Genomic DNA, 22,331 nt, shown 5'->3' with positions numbered 1-22,331 from the left:
TGCCCATCCTGGTCCCCATCTTGTAGTAATGTGCCCATCCTGGTCTCCATCTTGTAGTAATGTGCCCATCCTGGTCCCCATCTTGTAGTAATGTGCCCATCCTGGTCCCCATCCTGTAGTAATGTGCCCATCCTGGTCCCCATCTTGTAGTAATGAGCCCATCCTGGTCCTCATCTTGTAGTAATGTGCTCATCCTGGTCCCCATTTTGTAGTAATGTGCCCATCCTGGTCCCCATCTTGTAGTAATGTGCCCATCCTGGTCCCCATCTTGTAGTAATGTGCCCATCCTGGTCCCCATCTTGTAGTAATGTGCCCATCCTGGTCTCCATCTTGTAGTAATGTACCCATCCTGGTCCCCATCTTGTAGTAATGTGCCCATCCTGGTCCTCATCTTATAGTAATGTACCCATCCTGGTCCCCATCCCATCTGTAGTACTGTGCTCATCCTGGTCCCCATCTTGTAGTCATATACCCACCCTAGTCCCCATCTTGTAGTAATGTACCCATCCTGGTCCCCATCATGTAGTAATGTGCCCATCCTGGTCCCCATCTTGTAGTAATGTACCCATCCTCGTCCCCATCTTGTAGTAATGTGCCCATCCTGGTCCCCATCTTGTAGTAATGTGCCCATCCTCGTCCCCATCTTGTAGTAATGTGCCCATCCTGGTCCCCATCTTGTAGTAATGTGCCCATCCTGGTCCCTATCTTGTAGTAATTTGCCCATCCTGGTCCCCATCTTGTAGTAATGTGCCCATCCTGGTCTCCATCTTGTAGTAATGTGCCCATCCTGGTCCCCATCTTGTAGTAATGTGCCCATCCTGGTCCCCATCTTGTAGTAATGTGCCCATCCTGGTCCACATATTGTAGTAATGTACCCATCCTGGTCCCCATCTTGTAGTAATGTGCCCATCCTTGTCCCCATCTTGTAGTACTGTGCCCCTTCCTGGTCCCCATCTTGTAGTAATGTGCCCATCCTGGTCCCCATCTTGTAGTAATGACCCATTCTGGTCCCTAACTTGTAGAACAGTCAACTGAAAAGTGCATGCGGGCCGCATTAAGCAGCCTCAGGTTTAGTGCATGCTAAACCCCTGGTTTAGTGTATGCAGAGAGTTTAATATGGTTGAAGAAACATTTACTGCAATGGTTCATTGTGTGCAAAATGCTTAATCGTTAATATTAAAAGGAACCTGTGTGTCATCTGATTCATGCTCCCGGGACCACGAGCAACAAGAATCAAAGTCTGTCTGTGTTATTGCAGTCGTATGTTTTACTCTGAACCGCATTTCAAAGAAAGCAGACTTTGAAATTCAGCTGGGGACTATGTGTCCCGGGCGGCTTCTATTTGGCCCGGTCCCTTAAACACACAGCTCTCCCTATGAATATACATTGCAGGCAAATTGTCAGTTTAGGGAACAATGGTGGAGAGAAGCCACTGGGGACAGTCCTTGGACTAACCAGCGGAGACAAATAGTCCCTGCCCAGATTTTCTAGGTATGTGTTCTCTAAAATGCCATTGCATATCCTCCCTGTCTCACAACCCTAAACAGCTATTCAGTACTTTCAACTCCCTCCTCCGTCCCCCAGCACCTCCTCCCTCTCCACTCATCTCAGCTGAAGACTTTGCTTCATTCTTCAAGCAGAAGATTGACACCATTAGACAAAGCTTTTACCATAAGTTCCCACAGTCCCTCCTCATATCTACTCAACTATCCTCCTCCAAAACCAGCTTCTCCACCATCACGGAAGATCAACTGTACTCTTTACTCTTTTACTCTCCAAGTCACATCTCACCAGCTGTGAACTTGACCCAATCCTGTCCCACCTCATCCCAAACCTTACCGCAGTCTTCATCCCAACCTTAACCCATCTCTTCAAACTGTCACTAACAACTGGTGTCTTCCCCTCAAGCTTCAAACATGCCTCGATCACACCCATCCTCAAAAAGCCATCCCTTGACCCATCCTCTCTGTCTAGCTATCGCCCCGTATCACTTTTCCCCTATGCCTCAAAACTACTGGAACAACACGTGCATCTTGAGGTGTCCTCCCACCTCTCCTCCTGTTCTCTCTTTGACAGCCTCCAATCTGGCTTCCAACCGCACCATTCTACTGACACTGCCCTGACTAAAGTAAAGTCACCAACGACCTACTGACTGCCAAATCCAAGCGACACTACTCTGTCCTTCTCCTTCTGGACCTGTCATCTGCCTTTGACACAGTAGACCATTCCCTCTTACTACTGACTTTCTCATCTCTCGGCATCACAGACTTGGCCCTATCTTGGATCTCCTCATACCTAACAGACTGGACATTCAGCGTCTCCCACTCACACACCACCTCCTCATCTCGCCCCCTATCTGTCGGCGTTCCCCAAGGCTCAGTTCTAGGACCCCTTCTCTTCTCCATCTACACCTTCAGCCTGGGACAGCTCATAGAGTCTCACTCCTTTCAGTATCACCTCTCTGGACCTGATATCACCTCCTTACTAACCAGAATCCCACACTGCCTGTCCGCTATTTCATCTTTCTTCTCTGCTAGATTCCTAAAACTTAATATGGATAAAACTGAATTCATCATCTTTCCACCATCTCGCTCAACCCCCCCATCTGACCTATCTATCAAAGTCAATGGCTGACCACTCTCCCCAGTCCCGCAAGCTCGCTGCCTCGGGGTAACCCTTGACTCTGATCTCTTCTTCAAACCTCATAGCCAAGCCTTTTCCACTTTTTGCCAACTCCAGCTCAAAAAATATTTCCCGGATCCGCACATTCCTCAGCCATGAATTTGCAAAAACCTTAGAGTACGCCTTCATCATCTCTCGCCTCGACTACTGCAACTTCCTGCTTTGTGGCCTCCCTTCTAACACTCTCGCTCCCCTCAAACCTAGCCTAAACTCTGCTGCCCGACTAATCCCCCTCTATTCTCCGGCCTCTCCTCTCTGTCAATCCCTTCACTGGCTCCCCATTGCCCAGAGACTCCAGTTCAAAACCCTAACCATGGCATAGAAAGCCATCTACAACCTGTCTCCTCCATATAACTCTGACCTAGTCTCCCGATACTTACCTGCACGCAACCTCTGATCCCCGCAAGATCTTCTACTCTACTCCCCTCTTATTCTCACAATCGCATACAAGATTTCTCCCGTGCATCCCCCCTACTCTGGAACTCTCTATCCCAACATATCAGACTCTCGCCTACCATGGAAACCTTTAAAAAGAAACTGATGCATGCATGGTTTGGGTAGTGTGAGTCAGGTGACAAGTTCCTTTAAGGTTATTCCAGCAGTTCATTGTAGCAATTGTGTGCACAAAATGAGTGGTGAACGTGGATTTGAATATGGAAAGCCATAATTTTTCTTCCGTCCACTCTGTTTTGCTGTGTTTTTTATTACTCCCTTACTGACCTGGAAAATTTTCTTTATTTGCACTTTAGTTTTTTCCTTCCAAGAATCTTTCCTTTTTATTTTTCCATCAACTTAGCCATAAGAGTGCATGAGTATTTGTTTGTTGCTGGACGAGTTGTAGTTCTCAATGTTGCCATTTACTTTTCCATATAATGTACTGAAAATATGAAAAAATTCCAAGTGGTATGAAACGGTGAAAAAAAATCCGCTACTCTGACTTTTTGTTTTCTGGGTTTACTTTTTACAGTGATAAAAATAACTTGGCAACATGATTCTTCCGTTCAATATGATTATGGCATTTTGAAACTTATTGGTAAATTAACCTGAACCTGGGATCTGTTGATTGCTTGTTCTACATACTGCAATATTTCAGTATTGCAGAATATAGTGAGATTACTAATCTCCTATGAAGCCCTGTATGAAGATGGCAGCACTGGATGCAGGCCAACACCAGTTCACGCTACTTAAATGTTGCTGTCAGAAATTAAGTGACATTTAAGCGGTTAACCAGCAGCAAAATATATAAAATATGATTTAGTGACCTTCTGTTGTTTTTTAGCAGAGGATTAAGGGAGGCTACATTTGTAAATTGGCCAAGTCTATTTTGTATTAAAGGGGTTGTCCACTATACCAATCTAAAAAATGGGAGCTCAGCACTCCATAGTCAGATGGTGGTAAAAAAGATTTAATCAGCTTGTGTGACATTTCAGCTCAAAATGGCAGAGCCTTTCTCACGGTTGAGAAATGCTCTGCTATTTTGAGCTGAGATGTCGCACTGGAATCTGTTTTCTCAACATCTGACTTTGGAGTGCTGCCCCATTTTTTGAAGATATACAGTTATATGAAAAAGTTTGGGCACCCCTATTAATCTTAAGCTTAATGTTTTATAAAAATTGGTGTTTTTGCAACAGCTATTTCAGTTTGATATATGTAATAACTGTTGGACACAGTAATGCTTCTGCCTTGAAATGAGGTTTATTGTACTAACAGAAAATGTGCAATCTGCATTCAAACAAAATTTGACAGGTGCATAAGTATGGGACAAATCATGAAGATCTGCTGCTGACAGCTTCCTTTGCGATTGCTGACCAATGATGTTCCAGATGTACTTCATGGTGACAAGTCCGGATACTCTCAGGCCATGGTATCATGTTTAGGCCACTCAGGCTGCTCACAGTAGCATGAGCAACATGTGAGTTGGCATTGTCATGTTGAAAATGGCTCCTGGGACACTTTAGAGAAATGGCAGAACTACTGGTTCCATAACCAAATCAATGTAATGGCGAGCCGTTAGCGTACCTGGAATGAAGATTCAAAAGGTCAGGGTACAGTAAATTATGCCACCCATCTCCATAATCTTGGGAGTAAGACCAGTGTGATGTTACCTTGTGAACGCCTCTTTATGATGTTGACCACATGGTATCCAGACCAATCTGTAGCTACAACTGTGTACAAGACAAGAATTGGACTCAAGGCTGAAGAGGATAGAAATCGATTTCAGCCTCCATTGCCCTCTTGCTCTGCACCATGATAGCTGTTGAGAGCAGTGGCGTGAGCTCAATGGAAAACCTTTCGTTGGATGTCTGGCTTCTAGCCCAATGTTATGCAAACACCTTCTGATGGTTAGACACTGTTTGGCGACTTAGTCTTGATATGTGACATCCTATTTCATTTGCAGTACAGAATGGATCAATCATGGAATCGGTGATTGTAAATATCCAAATCGCCAATGGCAGAAAAAAAGGTTCCCTACCCCAGCTCTAGTGCCTGGACTGTTTCTACGTAGCAGCTTTTGTTTTTGGAACTAACGTATTTCTGCACACGTTTTTCTCCATGCCAAAAGGGCTGAACCCTACATATACATTGAAGCGAAAAAATTGACAAATGTATTCATTGATGGCCCAAATTACATCGCACACTACACTGGCCAATATTACACTTTTTTAGCTGAATGCAGACAGTGCTGATCATTGCCAAAAAAAAATCCAACATGCCCGACTTGAGTTTTGAATGAATACAAATGTTTGTGGTCTGGTCGTTGCTCGAAATAAACAATTGATCATATCACCTAGCAGCAGGCAATCATTCATTATGGTGGAAATTTACAATTTCATTCAACTTTCATCTAATGTGTACAACGTGCTTCCTAAGGAATCCAGAGTACTGTACATGTTGTATAAAGAAAAAAAAAATTAAGAAATGTAGATTGTTTTTGTGACTGTTGATAGATCTTAAATATGAATGTCTTATTTCACACCCAGGCTGATGATACTTTTGTATCTCTATTTTTACCATCTATGGATGTAATAGGAGTATTAAATGATGTATGCACTGTTGACTGTTTTCTTTCCCTTTATTTAGCAAAATGATAAACTTGTCCCAGCCAGATACAATTGATGAAAGAGCAATCAACACAACAAAGCTAACCCCATTCACCATTTCAGTAAGTCCATGATCTATTTATGATCCTTCACATAATCTGTGTGTTAAATTAGGTAAAAGATCAAAAAGCTGCAATTTTCCGCACTGTTCAGCGGGTGATGATAAATGTCCGTCTGACTTTATTTTCATATTGTCACGCAAGGTGTGGGAAAGACTTAGTGCAAAACAAAGGGAAGAGGGAGAGGAAGCCCAGACTCTAGGGAAAGGGGGGAAGTGGAGACATCCTAGGTTGATCTAGCGTCACCCTGTCTCCCCTAACGTCCCTGTATTGGCTCTTCACCAATCGCCGCACATGTGCCTCAGCCTGTCTTTCTCTGGCGTATGGCTATGGCTAGGGAAGGGAGGAGATGAGCACTAGTCGATCGCCACTAAACACTAGAGACAACAAGGGTACACAAACAGGGGGAAAATTGCTTAGCTTTAGATGAATCCAGACAAATGTACACAAGTCCTCAAGCTCCAGAGAGGACACAGTACTTATCTTGCTAAAGCCTTCACCAGTAGTAATGAATATCGCCGGCACCTCCCTCTGAAACACAGCTGGTATTTATACACCCAGGCAGGGTGTTAATTAGCCAGAGGAAGGTAGCCGTTGGGTCCTAGAGACAGCCTCTAAGAAGATGTCTGTAATGCCAAACGTAGAGATCTCCGGCAAACAACTGCAGGACGACTGTCTCTCACTTCTGACACACCCGTAACACATATATCATATTGGCCTTTTTCAAGCTGTTAACTTTTAATGGATTGTCTGGTTCAGACAACCTCTTTCTTATGCGCTGTGTAGGCGTATGGGTATAGAGGATGTGTAGGGGGACCCCCTTACACATTAAACCCAGCCAACTATCTAACGTGTTCGGAGGGCTCTCGACTCTCGGCCGACAGGTGATGCCAGGTAGAGAAAGATCACGCATGATGAATTTTACCTCTAGATCTTTTTGTTCCTGCGGGATATAAGCCCCTTGTGTCTGTTAGTGGCCCATCTCGTTCTTCCGAGTGTTCCAGTGTTATAGGGAGAGGCAGAGAGATATCTGAGATGTATCACACCTGATCGCAGTGTGGATTACTTTCTTCTGATAAGTACAACTACCATCTATGCTTACATAGTACATTTTTTTTCCAATATTTTAGGAAAACGTTAACTTAGCTCTGAATTCAGCCTCTGCCATTGGTTGTACAGTCGTAAACATCGGTGTGCAAGATTTACAAGAAGGAAAGCCACACTTGGTCCTGGGCCTGTTATGGCAGATTATTAAAGCTGGACTGTTTGCTGACATTGAGATCTCCAAGAATGAGGGTAACACAAAAAATATTGTCCTCTGTACATTTGAACAGGTTAAAACATCATACTGCAGTCCTTGTGATTATGGGGAGATAGGGCTATTGGATGTGCACAGTCTCTGATCACAACTGGGCACCCTTCTGTCAAAGAGGACATCAACACTATCAATAGCACATGGTAATTGGACAAATATTACAGAATTTGCATTGGTCTCAGAGGCTTTAAAGGGGTAGTCCAGGCTTGGGAAAACAGTCTGTAGTGCAGGCAGTCATGTGACCTTATGTATGTGATTTGCATACATGCGGTCACATGTTGACTAGACGTTTTTCTCAGTAGAAGTGAATTGAGTGACGCTGGTTGAGACTATTCGTCACATGACCGGAAGTATGCAAATTGCATACATGTTGTAATGTGACCACCCGCTCGCACCTGCAATACTGGGAAATCATGACAGCAGATTTTTGTTCCAAGCTTGGACAACCCCTTTATGTCCCTGATAAAATAGCATGTTAGATTATATATGAACATAATTGGAATGAACAGGATTTTTTTTTTTAATGGGCAAAGTCTTAATAGATTGAGATGGTAGAAATCACATAATCCAAATGGTTTCTATCAATATGGAGGGTTCTATCAACATTATTGATCCAGGAAAGACGGGAATTCAAGTTTTGTGCTGTATGAATAGGACACATTATTTATGTGTTATAGCATTGCACTCAGAAATAACTCTGTCACGTTAAGGAGTGTCATATATCACAGGTCCACATGTTAACTTTGCTTTATGATTGCAATTATCATGAACTTTGAATTTTTCTTTTTATCTAGCATTGATTGCATTGCTGAAAGATGGAGAGACGCTGGAAGATTTAATGAAACTATCCCCTGAAGAGCTCCTGCTCCGCTGGGTGAATTACCACCTGAGTAATGCCCAGTGGCCAAACATTAGTAACTTCAGCAGAGATATTAAGGTACAGTCTGAGATGTAGCCACGTATGCAATTATTACAGATACTGGCAGTCATTTTTAACCTTTTTAGGAACTTTATTTAAAAGTAATATATCATCAAAAAATGATCTACTTTAAAATCTGAGTTTTGTGTTAAATGTATTTTTTTTAAATATTTTTGGCAGTATTGTTTTTTTATTTTTTTAACAATTTGAATTGAGAAACAAAATTAGAAGTCTTTCAATTTTCACAGTGGCCACTTGGGCTCTTTTAGACTCATACTTCTTGTAATTTTAGTAAAAGTTTACAGCAGTTAGCCCATAATCCCAGGCAGGATTACAATGACAGGAAACATCTCTATACACAGCTGATAACACAGGAGCCACCATTCACAATAGGCGATGTCACAGCTGACCCTGCTTCCCATCTTTTCACAATGAGCTTTGCACAGGCTGATTAGATGCTTAAATAAAAAAATAGGGTCAGAGTCAGACTGTTGCTGCTAATATACAGTTAGGTCCATATATATTTGGACAGAGACAACATTTTTCTAATTTTGGTTCTAGACATTGCCACAATGAATTTTAAACAAAACAATTCAGATACAGTTGAAGTTCAGACTTTCAGCTTTCATTTGAGGGTATCCACATTAAAATTGGATGAAGGGTTTAGGAGTTTCTGCTCCTTAACATGTGCCACCCTGTTTTTAAAGGGACCAAAAGTAATTGTACAAATTAAATAATTGTAAATAAAATGTTCATTTCTAGTACTTGGTTGAAAACCCTTTGTTGGCAATGACTGCCTGAAGTCTTGAACTCATGGACATCACCAGACGCTGTGTTTCCTCCTTTTTGATGCTCTGCCAGGCCTTCACTGCGGTGGTTTTCAGTTGCTGTTTGTTTGTGGGCCTTTCTGTCTGAAGTTTAGTCTTTAACAAGTGAAATGCATGTTCAATTGGGTTGAGATCAGGTGACTGACTTGGCCATTCAAGAAATTCCACTTCTTTGCTTTAATAAACTCCTGGGTTGCTTTGGCTTTATGTTTTGGGTCATTGTCCATCTGTAGTATGAAACGACGACCAATCAGTTTGGCTGCATTTGGCTGGATCTGAGCACACAGTATGGCCCTGAATACATCAGAATTCATTCGGCTGCTTCTGTCCTGTGTCACATCATCAATAAACACTAGTGACCCAGTGCCACTGGCAGCCATGCATGCCCAAGCCATCACACTGCCTCCGCCGTGTTTTACAGATGATGTGGTATGCTTTGGATCATGAGCTGTACCACGCCTTCGCCATACTTTTCTCTTTCCATCATTCTGGTAGAGGTTGATCTTGGTTTCATCTGTCGAAAGAATGTTCTTCCAGAACTGTGCTGGCTTTTTTAGATGTTTTTTAGCAAAGTCCAGTCTAGCCTTTTTATTCTTGATGCTTATGAGTGGCTTGCACCGTGCAGTGAACCCTCTGTATTTACTTTCATGCAGTCTTCTCTTTATGGAAGATTTGGATATTGATACGGCTACCTCCTGGAGAGTTGTTCACTTGGTTGGCTGTTGTGAAGGGGTTTCTCTTCACCATGGAGATTATTCTGCGATCATCCACCACTGTTGTCTTCCGTGGACGCCCAGGTCTTCTTGCATTGATGAGTTCACCAGTGCTTTCTTTCTTTCTCAGGATGTACCAAACTGTAGATTTTGCCACTCTTAATATTGTTGCAATTTCTCGGATGGATTTTTTCTGTTTTTGCAGCTTAAGGATGGCTTGTTTCACCTGCATGGAGAGCTCCTTTGACTGCATGTTTACTTCACAGCAAAATCTTCCAAATGCAAGCATCACACCTCAAATCAACTCCAGGCCTTTTATCTGCTTAATTGAGAATGACATAACGAAGGGATTGCCCACACCTGTCCATGAAATAGCCTTGGAGTCAATTGTCCAATTACTTTTGGTCCCTTTAAAAACAGGGTGGCACATGTTAAGGAGCTGAAACTCCTAAACCCTTCATCCAATTTTAATGTGGATACCCTCAAATGAAAGCTGAAAGTCTGAACTTCAACTGCATCTGAATTGTTTTGTTTAAAATTCATTGTGGTAATGTCTGGAACCAAAATTAGAAAAATGTTGTCTCTGTCCAAATATATATGGACCTAACTGTATATTTGAGTTTCCTGAAAGAACCGGAAGTATTAGGCTATGTGCCCACTATGCGTTTTTCAAGCGTTTAAGCTGCGGAATTTCTGCAGCGTAAATGCTTGTGAAACGCTTGGTAAACCTTCCCCCATGGTCTCCAATGCAATTCCGCACTTTCAATGCCCATGCTGCGGATTTTTCCGCAGCGTTTACGCTGCGCTCAAAAATCCGCAGCATGTCCATTAATTTTGCGGAAGTGCTGCGTTTTCGCCGCCATTGACTTGCATTAGAACGCGCCAATTCCGCAAGACTGCATCTGTACTTGCGTAATTGGCGCGTTGTAATGTGCGGATGGTACCCGGGTGTAGAGGAGAGGAGAGTCTCCTCCACACCCAGGTACCATAAAAAAAAAAATAAAAAAAAAATAAAGATTATATTCACCTTCCGACGGCCCCCGGACTCCTTCTCTTCGCTTGCTGACAGATCGCGCAGGACTGAAGGACCTGCGGTGACGTCACAGTCATGTGACGGCAGGTCTTTTCAGTACCGCGATCTGACCGCTGCCAGCACAGGAGCGCTGCAAATCTCGGGGGCCATCGGAAGGTAAGTATTAGTTTATTTTTTTATTTTTAACCACTCTCTTGGGTCACACTATATAAATCCATGCCGTTTGCATGGATTTATAAAGTGTGACCTAGTTGTCACAAGCACTTTCCAAGTGATGCTAATCGCTTGGAAAGTGCTTGTCAATCCGCATGCGGAAATGTCAGTGAATTCGCTCCATTTCCACATGTCCCTGGCAGGAAAACGCATGTACAATCCGCATGCACAATCCGCATGTACAATCCGCATGCGGAAATGTCAGTGAATTCGCTCCATTTCCACATGTCCCTGGCAGGAAAAACGCATGTACAATCCGCATGTACAATCCGCATGTACAATCCGCATGTACAATCCGCATGCGGAAATGTCAGTGAATTCGCTCCATTTCCACATGTCCCTGGCAGGAAAAACGCATGTACAATCCGCATGTACAATCCGCATGCATTTTTTTCTGCCAGGGAGATGCAGAAACGCTCAGGAAAAAATCCTGAGCATTTCTGCATCGTGGGCACATAGCCTTAATGTAGAAGTTATGTGCCTAGTTATCAAAGTTTTAATACAAATGGAAATGATGGAATGAAAAAAACACATTGCCAAAAAAAATAGCAAAAATATTTAAAGGGGTTGTCCACTTTAAGAAAAGTGTTCTCCAAACTGTGCAAAATACCTAAAATACCTACCAAAGTCATACACTGAGCACAGTGACTGGCTAGAGCGGTGACATGCTCTGTTCATGTGACGTCACCTCTGCAGTACCTGCTGTGTTTTGTTATTTTAGGTATTTAGCACAGTTTGGGTCCTACTTTTATGAAAGCGGAGTGCCTCCTTATAATAAAACCTAGTAGTTAATACAATAGGTCAGTTTCTGATTACACATTCCCTTTAAGGGAATTGGTCATCAAGGCAACCGTCATCCATATGTACTATGTAAATTCTGTTGTGGATTTTGCTATGAACCTACGTGAAACTTGCATTAATTCTGCAGTTAAATCTGTGTTGCATTTTTTCATAGATTTGCTGTTGAGTTCACCCTATAAATTGCAGAGAGCGATGTCTGCTGCATATTTGCACAAGAATGAGCATTAGAAAAAGTTACTTTGATGCAGCCTGCTCTGATTTTCCTGCAGTTTTTCCACTATGTTAGGATGTGGTGAAAACCACCCACATCCATTTGTACTGTGTTTATTTATTATGCTTGCTTATATAACACTATTAGTTCCACAGCACTTTCCAGACATTATCATCACTGTCACCACTGGGGCCTGCTATCTAAATTTCCTACCAGTATGTCTCTGGAGCATGGGAGGAAACCGGAGAACCCTGAGGAAACCCACGCAAACACAGGGAGAACATACAAACTCCTTGCAGATTGTCACGCTAGTTATTACTCACGCATGTGAGGAAGGGTAGTCAAACGTTCCGTGGTCAGATATCAAGAGAGCATGTAGTAAACTAAAGGGAAAAGAAAAGGCGAAGTCAGGTGTAAGATGGTAGTCTAAGACATAGTTAATGGGAGGTATGTATCACGGAGGTGTTTGTCCTCTGTAAACCTGGAGTAATACTCTCTTACACGTAGTACTAAGAGGCTTGTTAGGACATCTGGTCCAGGTTTACGGGCAGACGGAGAGATGGGCGGGTCTGGGTGCCCACATACCCCACCCCTGGGTGTAGTTCACATTGTACAATGGGGCCTGTTTGTTTTGCACATGTCTGTGTGCAGAGCTCCAGTATTGTTTGTCTGCGCTAGAGGAATAAAAAGCTGGACTCTAACCCAAGGGGTACGAACCCGCACTACTATATGAACTTTTTACTTTATGTTTCACTTTGTGCCGGAGAAAGGGCTGTGTTTAAGTTTTCCTGTGATGCGGTTTATGTGGAGTGAAATAAACCAGCTGGACTTTTAAATAGAAACGGTTCCTGTGATAACTCATCCCGCACCCAAGTGAGTAGCATTGTCACACAGGTCAGAGTCCGAGTTCAGAATACCAGGAAGATAGCGGATCAGAGCAAAGGGGCTAGGCAAACGGATGGTCAGAACGAGGTCCAAGGTCAGGCAGCAAAAGATCAATAAACAAAGCACAGAAATACAAGGCAAACCACTTAGCAGATGTTATGTCTGGCAGAGGTCTGGGACTGACAGCTCCACTAGATAGCTGGGTAATGTAAATCTCCCTTGTCTGGACTTACCCTACAGACATACATGTGTCATGTGATGGTTTCCTCTGCTCCGCTGCCAGCCCAGTGCCAATAAGTAGGTTGACTCATCCCACTCTCATATTATATTGTCCATCTCAATAAACTCTATATAAATACTTCATTATCCTATAGTAGCCCTACCAGAATGTGGGGCTGACATAAATTCCCCTGAGGTTAACAGCCAATCACTGATGATCTAATTTGTGTTTAGAGTTAGGGTGGTCTTGATAAGACAACCCCTTTTTGCATAGATAGATCTAAAGACTGAGAATCTACAGGGGTCCATATGCGAAACCTATCTTGGCTTCACTTGAGTAAGACTCTGTAAGGCCACTATGGTCTATCCCAAGTGAAGCTGTGAATGATTGGTAGGAGCTGAAGGGGCAGAAAGCGCTGAGGATGATGATAGCTGTATGTCTGCATTTATTTGCTCTTTCCAAGACTTGTGCATTATACAACAATGACATTAATATGTTCGTTTTGTTTTTGTATTCTGTAATCCAGGATTCCAAAGCGTATTACATCCTCATAAGGGAAATTGCCCCCAAGGATGATGTTTTCATAGACTTTTCTGGTTTCAATGTAAGTTCAGACTTTTTTTTTAGTTAAACATTAATTGCATGAATTTGGCTGTATTGTTTTTATTATTATATGTACAGTACAGACCAAAAGTTTGGACACACCTTCTTATTTAAAGATTTTTCTGTATTTTCATGACTATGGAAATTGTACATTCACACTGAAGGCATCAAAACTATGAATTAACACATGTGGAATTATATACTTAACAAAAATGCGTGAAACAACTGAAAATATGTCTTATATTCTAGGTTCTTCAAAGTAGCCACCTTTTGCTTTGATGACTGCTTTGCACACTCTTGGCATTCTCTTGATGAGCTTCAAGAGGTAGTCACGGAAATGGTCTTCCAACAATCTTGAAGGAGTTCCCAGAGATGCTTAGCACTTGTTAGCCCTTTTGCCTTCACTCTGCGGTCCAGCTCACCCCAAACCATCTCGATTGGGTTCAGGTCTGGTGACTGTGGAGGCCAGGTCATCTGGCGTAGCACCCCATCACTCTCCTTCTTGGTCAAATAGCCCTTACACAGCCTGGAGGCGTGTTTGGGGTCATTGTCCTGTTGAAAAATAAATTATGGTCCAACTAAACGCAAACCGGATGGAATAGCATGCCGCTGCAACATGCTGTGGTAGCCATGCTGGTTCAGTATGCCTTCAATTTTGAATAAATCCCCAACAGTGTCACCAGCAAAGCACCCCCACACCATCACACCTCCTCCTCCATGCTTCATGGTGGGAACCAGACATGTAGAGTCCATCCGTTCACCTTTTCTGCATCTCACAAAGACACGGTGGTTGGAACCAAAGATCTCAAATTTGGACTTATCAGACCAAAGCACAGATTTCCACTGGTCTAATGTCCATTCCTTGTGTTCTTTAGCCCAAACAAGTCTTTTCTGCTTGTTGCCTGTCCTTAGCAGTGGTTTTCTAGCAGCTATTTTACCATGAAGGCCTGCTGCACAAAGTCTCCTCTTAACAGTTGTTGTAGAGATGTGTCTGCTGCTAGACCTCTGTGTGGCATTGACCTGGTCTCTAATCTGAGCTGCTGTTAACCTGCGATTTCTGAGGCTGGTGACTCGGATAAACTTATCCTTAGAAGCAGAGGTGACTCTTGGTCTTCCTTTCCTGGAGCGGTCCTCATGTAAGTCAGTTTCTTTGTAGCGCTTGATGGTTTTTGCAACTGCACTTGGGGACACTTTCAAAGTTTGCCCAATTTTTCGGACTGACTGACCTTCATTTCTTAAAGTAATGATGGCCACTCGTTTTTCTTTACTTAGCTGCTTTTTTCTTGCCGTAATACAAATTCTAACAGTCTATTCTGTAGGACTACCATCTGTGTATCCACCTGACTTCTGCACAACACAACTGATGGTCCCAACCCTATTTATAAGGCAAGAAATCCCACTTATTAAACCTGACAGGGCACACCTGTGAAGTGAAAACCATTTCCGGTGACTACCTCTTGAAGCTCATCAAGAGAATGCCAAGAGTGTGCAAAGCAGTCATCAAAGCAAAAGGTGGCTACTTTGAAGAACCTGGAATATAAGACATATTTTCAGTTGTTTCACACTTTTTTGTTAAGTATATAATTCCACATGTGTTAATTCATAGTTTTGATGCCTTCAGTGTGAATGTACAATTTTCAAAGTCATGAAAATACTGAAAAATCTTTAAATGAGAAGGTGTGTCCAAACTTTTGGTCTGTACTGTAGGTACTGTAGGTTTTTGTATATAATATATTTTTATTATTAATTGTGGTAGAGCGGCTTGCTCAGCTGTACACGGAGGTAGACACCAAACACTGTCTCTTTAAGGTTTGGATTGGTTTATTAAAAATGTTATAAACCAACCTAGAGTTCATAAAGTAAACACAGCCCATTCGGCATAATGGAAAAGCAAAATAAAAGATACAGCACAGTCCGTATATCGGCCGGGGTCCGGCCACTCAGGGTTAACAATAGCACACGGTCCAGGTTAGCACAAAAACACAAGCTCCTCTCTCTCAGGAGCTAGCTTCTCCATACACTGAACAACAGTGGGGTGGAGATATGGAGAATGGCCTCCCACCCGCACTATCGCCATTCACAAAAACTAAGCCCTTTTAAATATGACTGATAAACCCTCTCTGCACATACCAGGCAGGAGAAGACTATCAGGTTTCACATCACTGAAACTAATAGAATCAGTGAAACATACCTTCCCTCCATTACTCTGCCAGTGACTTTGTCACATAATATATTAATATGATTTTAGCATTAATTATCAATATTATTTGATATTAATACTATTTGTATCACTTAATATTGAGTAGAATTAAGTATGCTGACATCCCCTATATACCATATGAGGTCTCACCCCCCCAATATATAGTATGAGCCCCCACACATAGTGCCCTTATATACAGTATGAGTCCACACACATCACACCTTATATACAGTATGAGTTACACAGCCTATATGAGCCCCCTACTGTACTGTATATGCAATATGATCCCACACTCACAGCCCCCTATATACAGTAGGATACCAAAAACAGCCCATATATACATTATGAGAACACACACAGCCTCTTATATACAGTATGAGCTCCCTAGATACAACATAAGTCCCCATATACAATATGAACACACTTACAGGCCCCTATATACAGCATGAGTCCCCACATAGCCTCCTTATATACAATATGAGCCTACACACAAGTCTCTGCCCCATATATACAGTAAGAGCCCATACACATTCACACATATTAAAAAAAACAAAACACTTTGCTCCTGTTCCTTGGGGTTCTGCTCTGGTTCTTGCTGTGTGCTCTGACGCTCTGCACAGCAGACACGATATAGTATCGTCATTGTGTTTGCTGTCTCAGTCACACACACTTCTGAGGATGCACATAGCGGCCAAATCGGACGGTGCGGCCCCTGGGCCAGTATTTTCAGTGCTTTGCCTGTCTCGGTTCGTGGGCCAGACTGCAACAGCCAGAAGGCCAAATGTGGCATCAGTATTTTACTGTATATGAATGTATGTATTGAAGGAATATTATATATAATGAGGGAATTCTATATAAAACATACATTTATATATACAGTGCCTTGTGATAGTAATCACCCCCTTGACTTTTTACCTATTTTGTTACATTACAACCTGTGTTTAAATATTTTTCTAATCCGATTTGTGTGTGATGCATCAGCACTGAATAGTCTAAGTTGGTGAAGTGAAGCAAGAAAAATATAGACATACATTTATGGGATCAAATAACTAAAAATTGGCTTGTGCATATGTATTCACCCCTTTTGCTATGAAGCCACTATAAAATTCTGGTCACATGCTCAGTGAAAGGAAGTCCACCTACAGTACAGACCAAAAGTTTGGACACACCTTCTCATTTATAGATTTTTCTGTATTTTCATGACTATGAAAATTGTACATTCACACTGAAGGCATCAAAACTATGAATTAACACATGTGGAATTATATACTTAACAAAAAAGTGTGAAACAACTGAAAATATGTCTTATATTCTAGGTTCTTCAAAGTAGCCATCTTTTGCTTTGATGACTGCTTTGCACACTCTTGGCATTCTCTTGATGAGCTTCAAGAGGTAGTCACCGGAAATGGTTTTCACTTCACAGGTGTGCCCTGTCAGGTTTAATAAGTGGGATTTCTTGCCTTATAAATGGGGTTGGGACCATCAGTTGTGTTGTGCAGAAGTCTGGTGGATACACAGCTGATAGTCCTACTGAATAGACTGTTAGAATTTGTATTATGGCAAGAAAAAAGCAGCTAAGTAAAGAAAAACGAGTGGCCATCATTACTTTAAGAAATGAAGGTCAGTCAGTGCAAAAAATTGGTCAAACTTTGAAAGTGTCCCCAAGTGCAGTTGCAAAAACCATCAAGCGCTACAAAGAAACTGGCTCACATGAGGACCGTCCCAGGAAAGGAAGACCAAGAGTCACCTCTGCTTCTGAGGATAAGTTTATCCGAGTCACCAGCCTCAGAAATCGCAGGTTAACAGCAGCTCAGATTAGAGACCAGGTCAATGCCACACAGAGTTCTAGCAGCAGACACATCTCTTCAACAACTGTTAAGAGGAGACTTTGTGCAGCAGGCCTTCATGGTAAAATAGCTGCTAGGAAACCACTGCTAAGGACAGGCAACAAGCAGAAGAGACTTGTTTGGGCTAAAGAACACAAGGAATGGATATTAGACCAGTGGAAATCTGTGCTTTGGTCTGATGAGTCCAAATTTGAGATCTTTGTTTCCAACCACCGTGTCTTTGTGCGACGCAGAAAAGGTGAACGGATGGACTCTACATGCCTGGTTCCCACCGTGAAGCATGGAGGAGGAGGTGTGGTGGTGTGGGGGTGCTTTGCTGGTGACACTGTTGGGGATTTATTCAAAATTGAAGGCATACTGAACCAGCATGACTACCACAGCATCTTGCAGCGGCATGCTATTCCATCCGGTTTGCGTTTAGTTGGACCACCTCCAGGCTGTGTAAGGGCTATTTGACCAAGAAGGAGAGTGATGGGGTGCTACGCCAGATGACCTGGCCTCCACAGTCACCAGACCTGAACCCAATCGAGATGGTTTGGGGTGAGCTGAACCGCAGAGTGAAGGCAAAAGGGCCAACAAGTGCTAAGCATCTCTGGGAATTCCTTCAAGATTGTTGGAAGACCATTTCCGGTGACTACCTCTTGAAGCTCATCAAGAGAATGCCAAGAGTGTGCAAAGCGGTCATCAAAGCAAAAGGTGGCTACTTTGAAGAACCTAGAATATAAGACATATTTTCAGTTGTTTCACACTTTTTTGTTACGTATATAATTCCACATATGTTATTTCATAGTTTTGATGCCTTCAGTGTGAATGTACAATTTTCATAGTCATGAAAATACAGAAAAATCTTTAAATGAGAAGGTGTGTCCAAACTTTTGGTCTGTACTGTATGTGCAATCTAAGGTTATGTGCCCACGATGCAGAAATGCTCCGGATATTTTCCTGAGCGTTTCTGCATCTCCCTGGCAGAAAAAACACATGCGGATTGTGCATGCGGATTGTACATGTGTTTTCCTGCCAGGGACTAGCAGATGTGAAGCGTTCTTCACATGCATTTCCGCATGCGGATTGACAAGCGCTTTCCAAGCGATTTTAGCATCACTTGGAAAGTGCTTGACAACTAGGTCACACTATATAAATCCATGCAAACGGCATAGATTTATATAGTGTGACCGTAAAAGAATGGTAAAAAATAAAAATAAATAAATCTATACTTACCTTCTGATGGCCCCCGCAGTCTTGCTTCGCTCCGTCCTGGCTTTCCGGCAGCTCGCGGTAACTACACTGAAGGACCTGCCGTCACATGACTATGACGTCAGCGCAGGTCTTTCAGTCCACCGTGATCTGCCGGCAAGTGAAGACAAGGAGACCGGGGACCATCAGAAGGTAAATATAATATTTCTTTTTTATGTTATTCTTTTTTTTACAGGTTCTATGGTACCCGGGTCCGGAGGAGAGTCTCCTGTCTATACCCGGGTACCATCCGCACATTGAAACATTTGGATTTTGCATGTACAGATCCAGTGATGCGGATTCCATGCGTTCCAATGAAAGTCAATGGCGGCGAAAACGCAGCGCTTCCGCAAAATAATTGGTAGTGCTGCGTTTTTTTCCGCAATGATAATCCGCAGCGGAAATTTCCGCAGCATGTGCACAGCACATGCGGATTATCATTGGGGAACATGGCAGGCCTTCTACCATGCGTTTTTTAAGCGTTTCTGCGTTTTTGCCACTGTGGAAACGTTTAAAAAAACGCATCGTGGGCACACAGCCTAAGTGTCACATGGTCTATCAGTATATACATGGTCTATCAGTATATACACACCTTTTCTGAAGAGCCACAAAGGCTGCAACACCATTAAGCAAGACGCACCACTAACCAAACCACACCATGAAGACCAAGGAGATCTCCAAACAAGTCAGGGACACAGTTGTTGTGAAGTCAGGGTTGGGTTCTAAAAAAAAATATTCCAATCTCTGATGATCCCTTGGAGCACCATTAGATCCATTATCATCAAATGTAAAGAACATGGTACCACAACAAACCTGTCAAGAGAGGGTCACCCACCAAAACTCTCAGCCTTGGCAAGGAGGGCGTTAATCAGAGATGCAGCACAGAGACCAAAGGTAACCCTGAAGGAGCTGCAGAGTTCCCAGGCAGAGACTGGAGTATCTGTCCATACGACCACAATAAGCCGTACACTCCAAATAGGTGGCCTTTGTGGAAGAGTGGGCAGAAAAAAAACCTTTACGTACACACAAAAATTGTAAGGCTTGTTTTGAGTTTGCCAAAAGACATGTGGGAGACTTCCCAAATGTATGTTGTGATCAGATGAGACCAAAATGTAACTTTTTGGCCACCAAGGTAAACGCTATGTCTGGTGCCAAACCAACACAGCTCATCACCTCAAGAACACCATCACTACAGTGAAACATGGTGGTGGCATCATCATACTGTGGGGATGTTTTTTGGCAGCAGGGACAGGGAAAATGGTCCAAGTAGAGGGAAAGATGGATGGTGCGAAATACAGGGATATTCTTGGGCAAGACCTGTTTCAGTCTGTCAGTGATTTGAGACTGGGACTGAGGTTTACTTTCCAACTACTAAAGCAACACTCGAGTGGTTTAAGGGGAAACATCAGGTGATGGCACTGTCTTTGCCACCAAGTGAGATCAAGGTGCAGGAACTTCAGGTTGCGCGTAAGTAAAAAAAGAAAAAATGTTTTATTATTCACACTAATATAAAACAATAAAACCTATATACACAGCGCGTTTCGGCAGTTTGCAGCGTTCTTTAGGTGTATGGAAAAAATTTATTTGACCCTTCCTTTATAGTCCTTTTTCTCATTGTGGGATACTTCTGTCTCAGGATTCAATCCCATCTCACTAGGTCGGCAGCATCAGGTGAGCAATTTCTTATAGATACTCACCCTTTTAATTGATCAAATCTTACTGATCTTAGATAGCGCCACATTTTTTCTCCTTTAGGAAATCTATTAAGGGGAAACATGTAAGCCCAGACCTTAATCGGATTGAGAATCTGTGGTCAGACTTGAAGATTGCTATTCACCAGAGGAAACCATCTAACTTAAAGGAGTTGGAGCAGTTTTGCCTTGAGGAATGGGCAAAAACCCCAATGGCAAGATGTGGAAAGCTCATAGAGACTTATCCAAAGCAATTTGCAGCTATTGTGACACCCCAGGGGTCTGGTTGCCACAGTAACGTAATGTTATGTCTGAGAGCAGGTGGGAGGTCCTTTAGTCAGGGATCCTGTGCATGCCACACCTCCTGCCCAGTCTTGGGAGGGGAAGAACTTCCCCTATATAAACCTGGGGCTGAGGCAGGGTGAGTGAGTAGAAGAAGAGAAGAAGTAGAGACAGCATAGGAAGAAACAGCAGTTACAAGGAGTCAGGGGCTGGCAGCTGCAGAGTTCGCCCTGACTAAGAAGACTTTTTACCGGACCCGGAGTCCGAGGCTGTGGGGACTAATTCCTGCCCAGCAGTTGAATCCGTCAGGCAGGGGATTTCAGGTCCTCTGGCCCAGAAGCCCGAAGGCACGGTCACACGCGTGGGACCAGCACCGCCATCGTGGAGCGGAAGCCATTAGAAGGCCCCGAGTCACCGGCCATACGGGTGAGCACCACACGGTACACTCAAGGACGTGGGCTACTTACATCAGCTCCTAGCAAGGTAGCCAGAAGAGTACAGTCAGTTTGGGAGGCCTACAACTACGCCTGGCCAGGGGAGATCCCATCTGCTCAAGGACTGACCAGGCCCCATCCGCTAGCAAGTACTCCGGGAGGGTCTTTTGTTGTTACCAGTAAAGACCCTGAACTACACCGTACCGTCTCTGAGTGGTTCCTGCTACCCCCATCATCCACGTCGGCTGCCCTGAGGCCATACCCCTCCCGTTGGGGGTTATACTATCACGCTGCACAATCCCACCATCGGCCTCAGCGGTCTGCCCTGCAGCAGCAGCCCCCTGGCTGCACTCAACGGGTGGCGTAGTCATCAACCATTTACTACTAATGGACTGCCGTCTAGTTTGACTCCCTGGGCACGGACCGGGTCACCGCCACGAGACTACAACCCTCCACAGATCCGGCTCCGGGTAAGCTCCCGCATGCGCAGCGCAGCGCGACACAGGCCCAGGGGCGCGTCAACCTTGGCGTAGTCGGCAGGATTTCGTGCCCGCAACCACCGGGTACTGCGTGCCTGAAAAGCAAAGACTGTTCAAACTTACCAGTGGTGAAGATTCCCGCTATCCGTGGAGGTTTCCCGCCATCCGGCGCCATCTTCTACCTTCTTCCCGCCATCCGCGAAGTTTTCCCGCCATCCGGCGCCATCTTCGACCTTCTTCCCGCCATCCGTGGAGTTTTCCCGCCATTGGACGCCATCTTGAGGACGCCGCGCGGGAAGAAGAGGGGCGTGGACTCCGAAAGCGCGCGAGAACTGAAGCCCCGCCTCACGTCCGGACGTTGCGTAAGGTCCTGGAAGGAGCCCAGCAGACGCCGACGTCACAGGAGCGCGACGGAAGGTCCTCAACCCTGACGATCCACTGCGGAGCCGCGGCCTACGGAAGAGGATCATCGCAAGGTAGGCCACGGTCCACTAGGGGGGAGGAAGATGTCGGATACGGAGGAGAGCTTCACTGCCTCAACCCCCGCCAGCGCTACCGCTGCTGCAGTTATGCCCTTCACCAT

The 22,331-nt window shown here is 43.8% G+C and overlaps 1 protein-coding gene across 3 annotated transcripts in view; it reads left to right on the top strand.

Annotated features, from left to right (window-relative positions):
• PLS1 (plastin 1) overlaps positions 1 to 22,331 on the top strand; it is a 202,112-nt gene that overhangs the window by 139,021 nt on the left and 40,760 nt on the right. For all 3 annotated transcript variants that reach the window (XM_073674681.1, XM_073674680.1, XM_073674682.1), the window contains 4 exons: positions 5,764 to 5,845; positions 6,973 to 7,138; positions 7,952 to 8,094; positions 13,506 to 13,583. In XM_073674681.1, coding sequence (XP_073530782.1) covers positions 5,764 to 5,845; positions 6,973 to 7,138; positions 7,952 to 8,094; positions 13,506 to 13,583 — 469 coding nt within the window. The remainder of the gene's footprint in view (positions 1 to 5,763; positions 5,846 to 6,972; positions 7,139 to 7,951; positions 8,095 to 13,505; positions 13,584 to 22,331) is intronic.

This window comes from Phyllobates terribilis, unplaced genomic scaffold, assembly GCF_046119375.1.
Source record: "Phyllobates terribilis strain yellow unplaced genomic scaffold, ASM4611937v1 Scaffold_3__8_contigs__length_932513732, whole genome shotgun sequence".
NCBI classification, from domain to species: Eukaryota; Metazoa; Chordata; class Amphibia; order Anura; family Dendrobatidae; genus Phyllobates; species Phyllobates terribilis.
This window is presented reverse-complemented; position numbering and strand designations above follow the sequence as displayed.